This window comes from Mustela nigripes, chromosome 16 (genome assembly GCF_022355385.1).
Source record: "Mustela nigripes isolate SB6536 chromosome 16, MUSNIG.SB6536, whole genome shotgun sequence".
Lineage (NCBI taxonomy): Eukaryota > Metazoa > Chordata > Mammalia > Carnivora > Mustelidae > Mustela > Mustela nigripes.
In genome coordinates this window covers 5,829,684-5,841,787 of record NC_081572.1, presented here as the reverse complement: position 1 = coordinate 5,841,787, position 12,104 = coordinate 5,829,684, and the positions used below count along the sequence as shown (strand labels likewise).

General features: G+C 44.8%; 1 protein-coding gene across 1 annotated transcript in view; it reads left to right on the top strand.

The window, feature by feature from the left end:
* The first annotated feature begins 3,327 nt into the window (after nucleotides 1–3,327).
* Nucleotides 3,328–12,104, top strand: part of NUP85 (nucleoporin 85) — a 36,458-nt gene continuing 27,681 nt past the window's right edge. Inside the window, exons 1-3 of the mRNA XM_059380475.1 lie at nucleotides 3,328–3,600; nucleotides 7,690–7,783; nucleotides 10,726–10,888. Of these exons, the coding sequence (XP_059236458.1) occupies nucleotides 3,568–3,600; nucleotides 7,690–7,783; nucleotides 10,726–10,888 (290 nt within the window). The 5' untranslated portion in view covers nucleotides 3,328–3,567. The remainder of the gene's footprint in view (nucleotides 3,601–7,689; nucleotides 7,784–10,725; nucleotides 10,889–12,104) is intronic.

Sequence of the window (12,104 nt, the reverse complement as noted above, 5' to 3'; positions counted from 1 at the left end):
CGCTTGTGAGCAGGGGGGAGGAGCAAAGGAAGAGAGAGAAGCAGAATCCCTGCTGAGCAGGGAGCAGGACACAGGGCTCAATTCCAGGACCCTGAGACCATGATCTGAGTCGAAGGCAGATGCCGACCAACCAAGCCACCCAAGCGCCGCCAAAACGTTTCCAATACGTTTTCCCAGTATTATCCAGCCCTAAGTCAGACAATTTCAATGCTTCTCTTATTTTCAAATGAGTCTTTTCAGGAATTTTTTTTAATCTTTAAGTAATCACTACACCCAACGTGGGGCTTGAATGCACAACCCCAGGCTCAAGAGTCACATGCTGTACTGACTGAGCCAGCCTGACACCTTACAAATGACAGGTTTTTTTTTTTTTTTTTAAGATTTTATTTCTTTATTTGACACACACAGAATCACAAGTAGGCAGAGAGCCAGGCAGAGGGAGGGGGGGAAGCAGACTCCCTGTTGAGCAGAGAGCCTGATGTGGGTCTGGATCCCAGGACCCTGAGACCATGACCTGAGCCGAAGGCAGAGGCCCAACCCACTAAGGCACCCAAGGCGCCCCAAAGACAGTTTTAAAATATCAAGAAGCTATACTACTAAAATTTTCCAAGGTCTTTTGTCATTCAAATAGTTTTTTTTCTCAGGTCTCCCTTTGAGAAAGGTGGTTTTTCTTTTTGGTCTTTCATCCTGTTATTATTCTTTTTTAAGATTACATTTATTTGAGAGAGTGAGACAGAGAGAGCATGAGTAGTGGGGGCGGGGGAGAAGGACAGTGCAAGAAAGAGAAGCTGGCTCCCCATTGAGCAAGGAGCCTGAGGCAGGACCAGATCCCAGGACCCTGGTATGACCCAAGCCGAAGGCAGATACTTAACTAAGCCACCCAGGTGCCCCTTTATTATTAGTAGTATCATTTTTTAAAAGATTTTATTTATTTATTTGACAGAGAGAAAGATCACAAGTAGGCAGAGAGGCAGGCAGAGAAAGAGGGGGAAGCAGGCTCCCTGCTGAGCAGAGAGCCCAATGCGGGACTCGATCCCAGGACCCCAAGATGATGACCTGAGCGGAAGGCAGAGGCTTTAACCCACTGAGCCACCCAGGTGCCCCCTTTATTATTATTTTTAATTAATTTTATTTTTTGAGAGAGAGTGAGAGAGTGGGGGAGAGGTGAAAGGAGAAGGACAGAAAGAATCTTAAGCAGGTTCCATGCTAAAGGCAGAGCCCCATTCCAGGCTTGATCTCACCACCCGAATTATGATCTTAACTAAAATCAAGAGTCTGATGTTTAAATCATTGCCACACAGGCACCCTAAGATTTTATTTTATTGTATTTTTAGAAAGATTTTATTTATTTGACAGAGATCACAAGTAGGCAGAGAGGCAGGCAGAGAGAGAGAGGAGGAAGCAGGCTCCCTGCTAAGCAGAGAGCCCGATGCTGGGATCGTGACCTGAGCGGAAGGCAGAGGCTTTAACCCACTGAGCCACCCAGACACTCCAATATTTTATTATTACTTTTTATTTTTTATTTTTTTTTAAAGATTTTATTTATTTATTTGACAGAGAGAAATCACAAGTAGATAGAGAAGCAGGCAGAGAGAGAGAGAGGGAAGCAGGCTCCCTGCTGAGCAGAGAGCCCGATGCGGGACTCGATCCGAGGACCCTGAGATCATGACCTGAGCCAAAGGCAGCGGCTTAACCCACTGAGCCACCCAGGCGCCCCCCTATTATTACTTTTTAAAAGATTTTATTTATTTGACAGAGATCACAAGTAGGCAGGAAGGCAGGCAGAGAGAGGCAGGGGAAGTAGGCTCCCCACTGAGCAGAAAGCAGGATGCAGGGCTTGATCCCAGGACCCTGGCATCATGACCCGAGCCAAAGGCAGAGGCTTAACCCACTGAGCCACCCAGGTGCCCCTCCAAGATTTTATTTTATTTTTTTTATTTAAAGATTTTATTTATTTATTTGACAGAGATCACAAGTAGGCAGAGAGACAGGCAGAGATAGAGAGGGAAACAGGCTCCCGCTGAGCAAAGAGCCCGATGTGGGGCTCGATCCCAGAACTCTGGGATCATGACCTGAGCTGCGAAGGCAGAGGCTTTAACCCACTGAGCCACCCAGGTGCCCCCCAAGATTTTATTTTTAAGTAATCTCTATACTCGATATGATCAAGAATCACATGCCCCCCCCCCAAGAAAAAAAAAAGGAAAAAGAAAAGTTGCATGCTTTACTGACAGAGCCAGCCAGGCACCCCCTGAATGTTCGTTTTACTTTCAGAAAATATTAGGACTCTTTTTACTCCCTGGAAAATGGGCATGAATACTTTCCTCATACTTCGTAGCTACACCACTGCTGTTCGAAATATTCAGATCAGTGAAACTGAAACATTTGGAAAATGCATTAAGACACAGACGGTAGAACAGTGCAGAATTTTGTGCAAAACTGCATTAAAGTTCATCCTATGGATGGCAGTCTTCAGAGACGAGGATTTTTCTTCCCTTGCTTCACAATCTGTACTTCAAAAGAACGAACTATTGGTGTGACAGGATTTTCCTAATCACTCCAAGTCCTCTTTTTCTACCCATTCAAATACGCTGTTCAGAAGAACCTCGGGGAAGGGAGCGTTTTGAAATTGTTTTGTTTTCAGATCAAATTTCTTCTCTAAATAAAAGCAGCTGCTACATTTTCAGACAGTATTTCCTAAGACTTATTATCTTCAATTCGTTAAAAAACTTATTTACTAACTTAGAAAGTCCTGTTCTCTTCCCTGTGTATTTGCAAATATGGCATTTACGAAATAAATCACTCCTTTTAAGTCACTGGAGCACTTCTGAGCTTTCCATAACAAGGTCTGGGATTCCCTGATTTGAGTCCTCTTTTCTGCTCTGCTTTGGTGAGACAACAAACTAGTATTTGTATTTAATTAAGCTAGCCCAGCTGTCTCGATTTCACAGTTGTTTCAGCCGCTTTAACTTTGTCTGCGTGCCTTACGAGCGTTTTGGGGGTGGGAGTGGGCGGCATCCGCCTTCGTACCCAAGCCCAGTGCACCGACGGGGACTGGGCAAGGACTGGACACCGTTCAGAGAAGCAGCTGCGACGACCTTAACTTGCATACCCAACAGAGGCGAGCACAGCCAGAGTCGACAGATACCACGGGCTCGCTCACCGCGGCTTCAGGCCCTGGGCTCGCCCCAGAGCAGCCGCCCCAGTCCGCGCACGCGCAGCCGCACTGCCGCGGCTCCCGCCCTCTCCGGGGGCCTTTCCCGGCCCGGCGCGGGGCTGTCCGCAGCGGCGCCTGAGCGGGCTGAAGGGTTACTATGTGGGCCGGTTGCTCTGGCTCTGTTCTCCCTGTCCCGTTGTCGCCGGCCAGGAAGGAGGGACATGTGTAGAGTGTCGCGGAGGGAAGATCGTGGCCGAGAGGAGAGGCCCCTGCGGCGTTGGGCGCTTGGACCCGCAGGCAGTGCACGAGGCGCTCGCCGTGTGGGGTCCTCTCTCGCAGGCGGCTGTGAGCGGGAGGCCTGAGCCGGGAGCGTCCGCGGCCGCGCTAGTTCCAGGGGGCTGAGGCGAGGCGCTATGGAGGAGCTCGACGGCGAGCCGACCGTCACTGTAAGGGCGCCCGCCAACAGTCTTGCCTTTGCGGTCCGAGGATTGTGTCTGCTTTGTCACTGTAGGCTTGTCTACCTCCCGCGAGGCTCCTGGCCTCCTCCCTCAGCTCACTAGCCGCAGTTCGGAGGTCCCATTAGCTAGGTGCTCGTGTTCTGGTCGCAGTGGTCGCTTGGTGTCTAGTCTTTCTTTGTATCCTCAGAAACGCCTGGCTCGGAGGCCTCACTCCATCCCTCATCCTCTCTTGTCTTCCCGACTTTCCCATCCCACTTCCGTCGCTTCTCCCGTTGGACTAGTGCTCTAGTGAGCGGGCTCCAACCCAGCCGAGGTCGAAGGGGCTTTTATCTTCCGCAGAACTAAGCTTCACATGGCAACACCATGGGCTTGGCTTCTGCTGCTTCTTGTGCCGTGCTGGCCCAGGATTTACTAGAAGTATTTGTTCCCGGAGACTTTTTGTACCTACTGCCCTGCTTGCTTTCAGTTCTGTCTGGACTTTCAAGAGAGTGCCAAGTGTGAACGATCTGTGATGTTCGAAAATAGATCCCTGGCGTATAGACAGGATATACCTACGGATCCTCCCCTTGGAACCCTCTCTTTTTCTCTATCTCCTCCCTTTTCAAATGCAAGAACCAGCCCCCTCTCCCTCGGGAAAGCCTTCCCTTACCTCGCTGGCTAGGGCAAATATTTCTGTCCATTATTGGCTTGGTCTGCACCTCTTTGCTCTTGGTAAGTGGGAAGCTTCGCTGAACTGCAGGTTGCCTGATCTTGGATTTATTGCTTTTGAGAAGGTTGAGATGCCTGCAGTTTTCTGCTAAAGCCAACAGATGGAAAAGCAGTGCCTGACAAAACCAAAGATGGGGTCATTTCAAAGCTAACTGGACAAAAGGAGGCATGAGATCGTAAAAAGCAGTTAATGTTACTCTATAAAACTTACTATTGTAGCGTGTTAAAATTTTAAGACCCATATAAATTACTTTAAATGTTATATATCAAGGCTGTGTCAGTGTCGGTGGGAAGAAAAATTAGAATATCAGAATCACTGTAACTTTTTCAGACATCATCTTGCCTTTCCCTCCTCCTCTTATATCAGTCTTTTGATGGGGGCCCCTTTCTAGTAACCTGCACAACCCTGAGGAGTCACTACTTTGATACTGAGCCTTGCTTTTACAAATTGAATGAAGACGAGCCAAGCATATTTTTAACACCAGCAGTGGTAATGGACTTGTCATAGCTCAGCTCCACGTTGGTGTTGGGGAGACCAGGAAGGAAATTGATTGACCTTGTTGACACAGCCTTACAGAGAGGTGTTTTCTTTCTTTTTTTAAAAAGATTTTATTTTTTTTATTTGACAGAAAGAGACACAGTGCTAGAGGGAATACAAGCAGGGGGTGTGGGAAAGGGAGAAGCAGGCTTTCCACAGAGCAGGGAGCCTAATGGGGGGCTCGATCCCAGGACCCTGGGATCATGACCTGAGCTGAAGGCAGACGCCAACAACTGAGCCACCCAGGCGCCCCTAGCATTTTCCCACTTTTCTTACTGCTTGTTTGTTTGTTTAAGATTTTATTTATCTGTTTGACAGGGAGAGAGCACAAGTAGGCAGAGAGGCAGGCAGAGAGAGAGGAGGAAGCAGGCTCCATGCCGAGCAGAGAGCCCGATGCAGGACTCCATCCCAAGACCCTGAGATCATGACCCAAGCTGAAGGCAGAGGCTTAACCCACTGAGCCACCTGGTGCCCACTGCCTGTTTTGTTTTTTTTTTTTTAAATTGGACTTCCTCAGTAGACTGCTAGCTTTTGGAGGGTAGTAACTGTAGTATACAGTGTTGTATTTCTAGAATACAGTACAGATAAAGACTTATTAGACATTGCTTAGTTGTTAAATGACAGCATTAGCCCTTCCTCAGAACTAACTGCACTTGTCCTTTTTTTCCTTTTTTAAAAGATTTTATTCATTTATTTGACAGAGATATCACAAGTAGGCACAGAGGCAGGCAGAGAGAGGGGAGGGCGGGGAGCAGGCTCCCTGCTGAGCAGAGAGCCTGATGCAGGACTCGACCCCAGGACCCTGAAATTGTGACCTGAGCCGAAAGCAGAGGCTTAACCCACTGAGCCACCCGGGCGCCCCTGCACTTGTCTTTATTATTTATTATTTATTTATTTATTTATTTATTTTTAAAGATTTTATTCATTTATTTGATAGACAGAAATCACAAGTAGGCAGAGAGAGAGAGGAGGAAGCAGGCTCCCTGCTGAGCAGAGAGCCCGATGCGGGGCTTGATCCTAGAACCCTGGGATCATGACCTGAGCCGAAGGCAGAGGCTTTAACCCACTGAGCCACCAAGGCGCCCCCTGCACTTGTCTTTAGACCAGATTATTGCCAGCCACATTTCTTCTCTGCCAAAAAATACTTATGGAGTGCCATCTTTGTGCCAGGGTCTCTTCTAAGCAGTGAATGAGAATCCCGGAATCTCCTGCCCTTGGGAGCTTTTTTAATCTTTAAAATTTTATTTATTTATTAATTTATCGGGGGGGTGGAGAGAGAGAAGAAGAAAGAAAGAGAAAGAGCAACAGGTAGAGGGAGAGGCAGACTTCCCGAGCAGGGGGCCAGATGCAGGACTCGGACTCCATCCCAGCACTCCGATAAACGACCCAAGCTGAAAGCAAATGCTTAACCAACTGAGCCACCCAGGTGTCCCGCCTTGTGAGGTTTTATCCATTTATAGGGCAAGGTAATAACCATGTAGGATAGTCATTTGAGAGTTGATGGTGGCTTGGGTTAGACTGGTAGACATGGTAAGTGGTTGGATTTAGGCTTATTTAAGAGTAGGACAGGATTTACTGATAGGACAAAGGTGGTAAGGGAAAGTGAAGAATCAAAGATTACTTAACATTTGAGGAAGGCTTTGTCCCAGTGGCGGAATGGAATGAGACTTGGAGGTGAGCATCAAGAGTTTTTTTTTAGTTCTGATGTTATGAATATAGCTCTAGAGGTTAGGTAACCTATAAAGGTGTGAATTAGGTAGTTGGATATATGAGGCTGAGGCTCAAAGGGGTTGATCTGAGTTGGAGAGAAGAATTGAGTCTTTATCAAAGGGATGGCACAGGGGCGCCTGGGTGGCTCAGTCGGTTGAAGCCTCTGACTTCGGTTCGGGTCATGATCCTGGGGTCCTGGGGTCCTGGGATGGAGTTCCGAATCCGGCTGTCTGCCCAGCAGGGAGCCTGCTTCCCCCGCAACCCTGCTTGCCTCTCTGCCTACTTGTGATCTGTCTCTGTCAAATAAATAAATAAAATCTTTAAAAAAAGAGAGAGAAAGATGGCACAGAAGCCATGGTATTGGAGGACTCCTTTTAGTAAGTAACAAACAGTTCAGTTTCTTTTTATTTTTAAATATTTATTTATTCATGAGGAATTTATTCCCTCTGAATAGAGGGAGATGCAGGTTCCTGTTTCTGAGCCTGATGTGGGACTCAATCCAGGACTCTGGGGATCACAACCTGAGCTGAAGGCAGAGGCTTAACCAACTGAGCCAACTAGGCGCCCCAAACAGTTCAATTTATTTTCTCTTTTTTAAAAAATTCCCTTTTTCTGAACTGTGGATCGTTAAATTACAATACAGCAGTTGATTAAGGATAGCTCTCCATTTTGTCAACACTTGCAAAGTGGCAGGCTGGGTTGAGGTGCTCAGGAAAGCTTACTTGCTTATTCAGGGTCTTAACAGACTGGGCTGATTTCAACCACACATAGCTGTATTCATAGATTAGTGCCTAACTTTCATGACCACTTATTTCTAGGGCTCTGCTTGCAAAGCATTTGAAAACAAACCCTTTAGGGGCGCCTGGGTGGCTCAGCGGGTTAAAGCCTCTGCCTTCAGCCCAGGTCATGATCCCAGGGTCCTGGGATCGAGCCCCGCATCGGGCTCTCTGCTCAGTGCAGAGCCTGCTTCTCTCTCTCTCTCTCTCTCTGCCTGCCTCTCTGCCCACTTGTGTTTTCTGTCAAATAAATAAATAAAATCTTTTAAAAAAAAAGAAAAAAGAAAACAAAGCCTTTAGTAAAAGTAACAGTGTCTCTGCCTTTTTTTTTTTTTTTTAAACTAGTTGATTCCAGGAGTGAATTCAAAGAAGAAGCAAATGTGCTTTGATTGGGGTCCAGGGGAGATGCTGGTGTGTGAAACCTCCTTCAACAAAAAAGGTAGGTTTTTGTTTTTTTCTTCTAGGTTATCCATCTTGGCACATTTGTTTTTTTCTCAGATTTAACTAACTGAAGCAAGAATCAGTTGAACTTAACTTTGTACCATTTTCATTTTTAAACCGTTACCTATTTAAGATTTTCATTAATTTATGGGATCTGGAACATGTTGAGTACAGGAAAAAAAATTAGTAATGTTTGTGGTGTTCCTTTATATTTAAAAATTTCAAGTTTTTTCCCCTTGTCCAGAATGACTAAATTCCCTTCACAGCAGCCCCCTTTCCATGAAACCGTGGAACAGTTTCCGCATAGTCCTCATAGTCCTTGCTTTTGTAGTATTTTAAACTTGATGAATTCTGTTAGCTGTTGATATAAAGCACAGAAGATCTGGAGAGTGAAATGACTCTTCCTTTTTCTCTAAGCTCCTTCAGATTTTGGACATGAATCTTTTCTTTCTGTTACAGACTATTCTACTAGCAAGAGAAAGCTAAATTTTCATATTTGATTTTGCTTTCTCCATTTCAAGAGAAGTCTCTGGAAATGTTGGAAGAGATCTTCTTGCAAATATTTGACAGGTTCTTTATCCAAATGTGGAGGCTTTCCTCTTCTATAAGGAGGGAATTGATCTAATGGAAGTCTTAGAATTTTGGCAAATCATGTGGTATGCAGTTCCTGCATTTTGAAGTGATGTAGTTAAAAAAATTATTTTTCAGTATAGTTTTTCTTAATTTTTCATTAACAGTTCTCCGTAATGTTGCCAAATGTTTGTGGCATATTTTAGTATTAAATATCTCAAGCTTGGCAGAGCTCTAGAAGCTGCCAGAGGGACAGTTGCTCAGGAGAGAACCTTCTTTGAATATGTCCAGCCTCTTTTCATACTTAATGGGAAAGCTTATCAGCATTTTTAGTTTGTCCTCTATTGTTGGAAACATGAGGCTTTCTTTTTGTTTATGTCTATTGAAATCTGAATAGAGACAAGCCATTGAACATCATCACAGTTTTTTCAAGAAGCTTTTATATAGGGGTGCCTGGGTGGCTCAGTGGGTTAAATTCTCTGCCTTCGCCTCAGGTCATGATCTCAGGGTCCTGGGATCGAGCCCCGCATCGGGCTCTCTGCTCAGCAGGAAGCCTGCTTCCTCCTCTCTCTGCCTGCCTCTCTGCCTACCTGTGATCTCTGTCAAATAAATTAAAAAAAAAAAACAGGAACAGGAAACATTTAAAAAAAAAAAAAAGAAGCTTTTATATAAAATATCTACAAGTTGGTGGTTTATAATTTCTCATGATAGATCCTTTTTATCACTGCCACAGAATAATTCAGTCAACTCTTGATTCTTTGTTTTAGGGGTAATGGCAGTACAAAGAAATATAGAAATAATATTTATTTGAATTTGAGGTTATATAAAATTTCAGGTCTAGGTGTCTTTTCCTTTTTGTAGATTATTTATTTATTTATTTATTTGTGAGAGAGCAAGAGTATATGCACGAGCCGGGCCCAGGGGCCAAGGGAGAGGGAGAAGCCGACTGTTGAGTAGGGAGTTCAACACAGGGCACTATTCTAGGACTCCTATCATGGTCTGAGCTGAAGGCAGACGCTTAACTGACTGAGCCACCCAGGTGCCCCTCGGATGTAGGTTTATCTTATTTATTGAGTTTATTATTTATTTATTTATTTATTTATCCATAAGCTAATATTAAGTGACTTTAATTTTTTTAGAGATTTTATTTATTTGAGAGAGAGTTCACGAGCAGGGGGGAAAGGTAGAGGAAGAAGCAGAATTCTTGTTGAGCAGGGAGCCCGATGTAGGACTTGATCCCAGGAGTGAGAGAGGAGCACAAGTCTGGGGGGCATTGAAGGGCAGAGGGAGAAGCAGACTCCCTACTGAGCAGAGAGCCTGATGTGGGGCTCCATCCCAGCACACTGATCATAGCCTGAGCCAAGGGCAGATGCCCAACCAACTGAGCCACCCAGACACCCCCAGTTCATACTTTTTAACATGAAATCAGTAGCAAAGAAGCTGAAGCTTTTGTAATTAGATAACTCAATTAAATATTTAAAGTGTGGGGCACCTGGATGGCTCAATGGGTTAAGCATCTGCCTTCAGCTCGGGTCAGGATCTCAGGGTCCTGGAATCAAGCCCCACACGGGGTGCTCTGCTCAGCGGGGAGCCTGCTTCCCCTTCTCTCTCTGCCTGCCTCTCTGCCTACTTGTGATCTATGTCTGTCTGTCAAATAAATAAATAAAATCTTTCAAAAAATAAATAAAATTTTAAAGTGAGAGGTACTTGGATGGTTCAGTCAGTTAAGCATCTGCCTTCGGCTCAGGTCATGATCCCAGAGTCCTAGGATTGAGCCCCACATTAGGCTCCCTGTTCATCGGGGAGCCTGCTTCTCCCTCTCCCTCTGCCTGCCACTTGTGCACACGCATTCTCTCTCTCTTTCTATCAAGTAAATAAATAAAATCTTTTTTTTTTTTTTAAGATTTTTATTTATTTATTTATTTGACAGACAGAGATCACAAGTAGGCAGAGAAGTGGGCAGAGAGAGAGAGAGAGAGAGGGAAGCAGGCTCCCTGCTGAGCAGAGAGCCCGACGCGGGGCTCGATCCCAGGACCCTGAGATCATGACCTGAGCCGAAGGCAGCGGCTCAACCCACTGAGCCACCCAGGCGCCCCGTAAATAAATAAAATCTTAAAATAAATTTACTGCGTCTGGGTGGTCCTGTCTGTTAAGTGTCTGCCTTTGGCTCAGGTCATGATCCCAGGGTACTGCAATCAAGTCCCGAATTGGGCTTCCGGCTCAGCTGGGAGTCTGCTTCTCTCTCTATCCTTCCCTGGACTTGTGATCTCTCTCTGTCTCTCAAATAAATAAATAAAATATTTTAAAAAAATTTGAAGTGAGTTCTTGTATGAGGGTAATGATGATTGATGTTAATTTTTTCTGTTTTAGAAGAATCAGAGACTAAGCCAGGCTGCCCCTTTATCTATATCATCCGAAAGGATATAGATGTTTACTCTCAGATCCTGAGAAAACTCTTCAATGAATCCCATGGAATCTTTGTGGGCCTCCAGAGAATTGAAGAAGAATTGACTGGAAAATCCAGAAAAGCTCAGTAAGTTCGCTGCTGATAGGTGCTGAAGTTCACAACTAAATTATGAAAGCCAAATGAAATGCATTGTTTTCCTTTTTTCTTTTACTTAAGGTTTTATTTATTTATTTGAGAGGGGGAGAGAGAGAGAGAGGGAGCAAGCACAGGAGTGGTGGGGGAGGGCAGAGGGAGAAGGAGAAGCAGATTCCCAGCTGAACAGGGAGCCCAACACGGTGGGGCACAGGGCTCCGTTTCAGTACTCTAGAATCCTGACCTGAGCTGAAGGCAGTAGCTTAGCTTACTATGCTACCCAGGCCCCCTTAGAACTGTCTTTCTTTTTTTTTTTTGGAACTGTTTTTCTTAGTAACTAAACCAGTTTCTTTCTTGTGGATATTTGTTTAGTTTTGTCATTTCCTTTCTAATTAATTAGTTAATGATTTATTTTAAATGTTTTATTTATTTATTTGACAGAGAGAGGGATATCACAAGTAGGCAGAGGCAGGTGGTGGGACAGGGTGCAGGCTCCCTGATGAGCAGCGAGCCTGATGTGGGGCTTGATCTCAGGACCCTGAGATCATGACCTTAGCCGAAGGCAGAGGCTTAATCCACTGAGCCACCAAGGCGCCCATTTCCTTTTTTAAAGACTTTATTTTGAACTAATTTTGGACTTAACAGAAAAAGTACAAAAATTTATTCCTGCGCATCCCTCACTTAGTTTTGTTACATTAATATCTACATAACCATGTTACTGTTACTTAAACCAGGAAACTGAAACATCAACACCTTATGATTCAAGGCCTCATTTGAATTTACCAGTTTTTCCACTAAGGTCCTTTTTTCTCCGCTGCAACTCAGGTTTTATTTATTTATTTATTTATTTAAAAAGATTTTATTTATTTATTTGACAGAGAGATCACAAGTGGACGGAGAGGCAGGCGGGGGGCGGGGGGGAGCAGGCTCCCCACCGAGCAGAGAGCCTGACTCGGAACTCAATCCCAGGACACTGAGATCATGACCTGAGCCTAAGGCAGAGCCTTAACCCACTGAGCCACCCAGGCCCCCTTTTCTTAGTCTCTTTAATGACCCTGACACTTTTGAAAAAATACCAATTATTATGGTGATAGTCCCTCCATTTGGATTTCTCCAATGTTTTCTCATGAATAGAGAAAGGTTATGCATTTTTTTTTTTTTTTAATTTTTTTTAAGATTTTATTTATTTATTTGACAGAGAGAGATCACA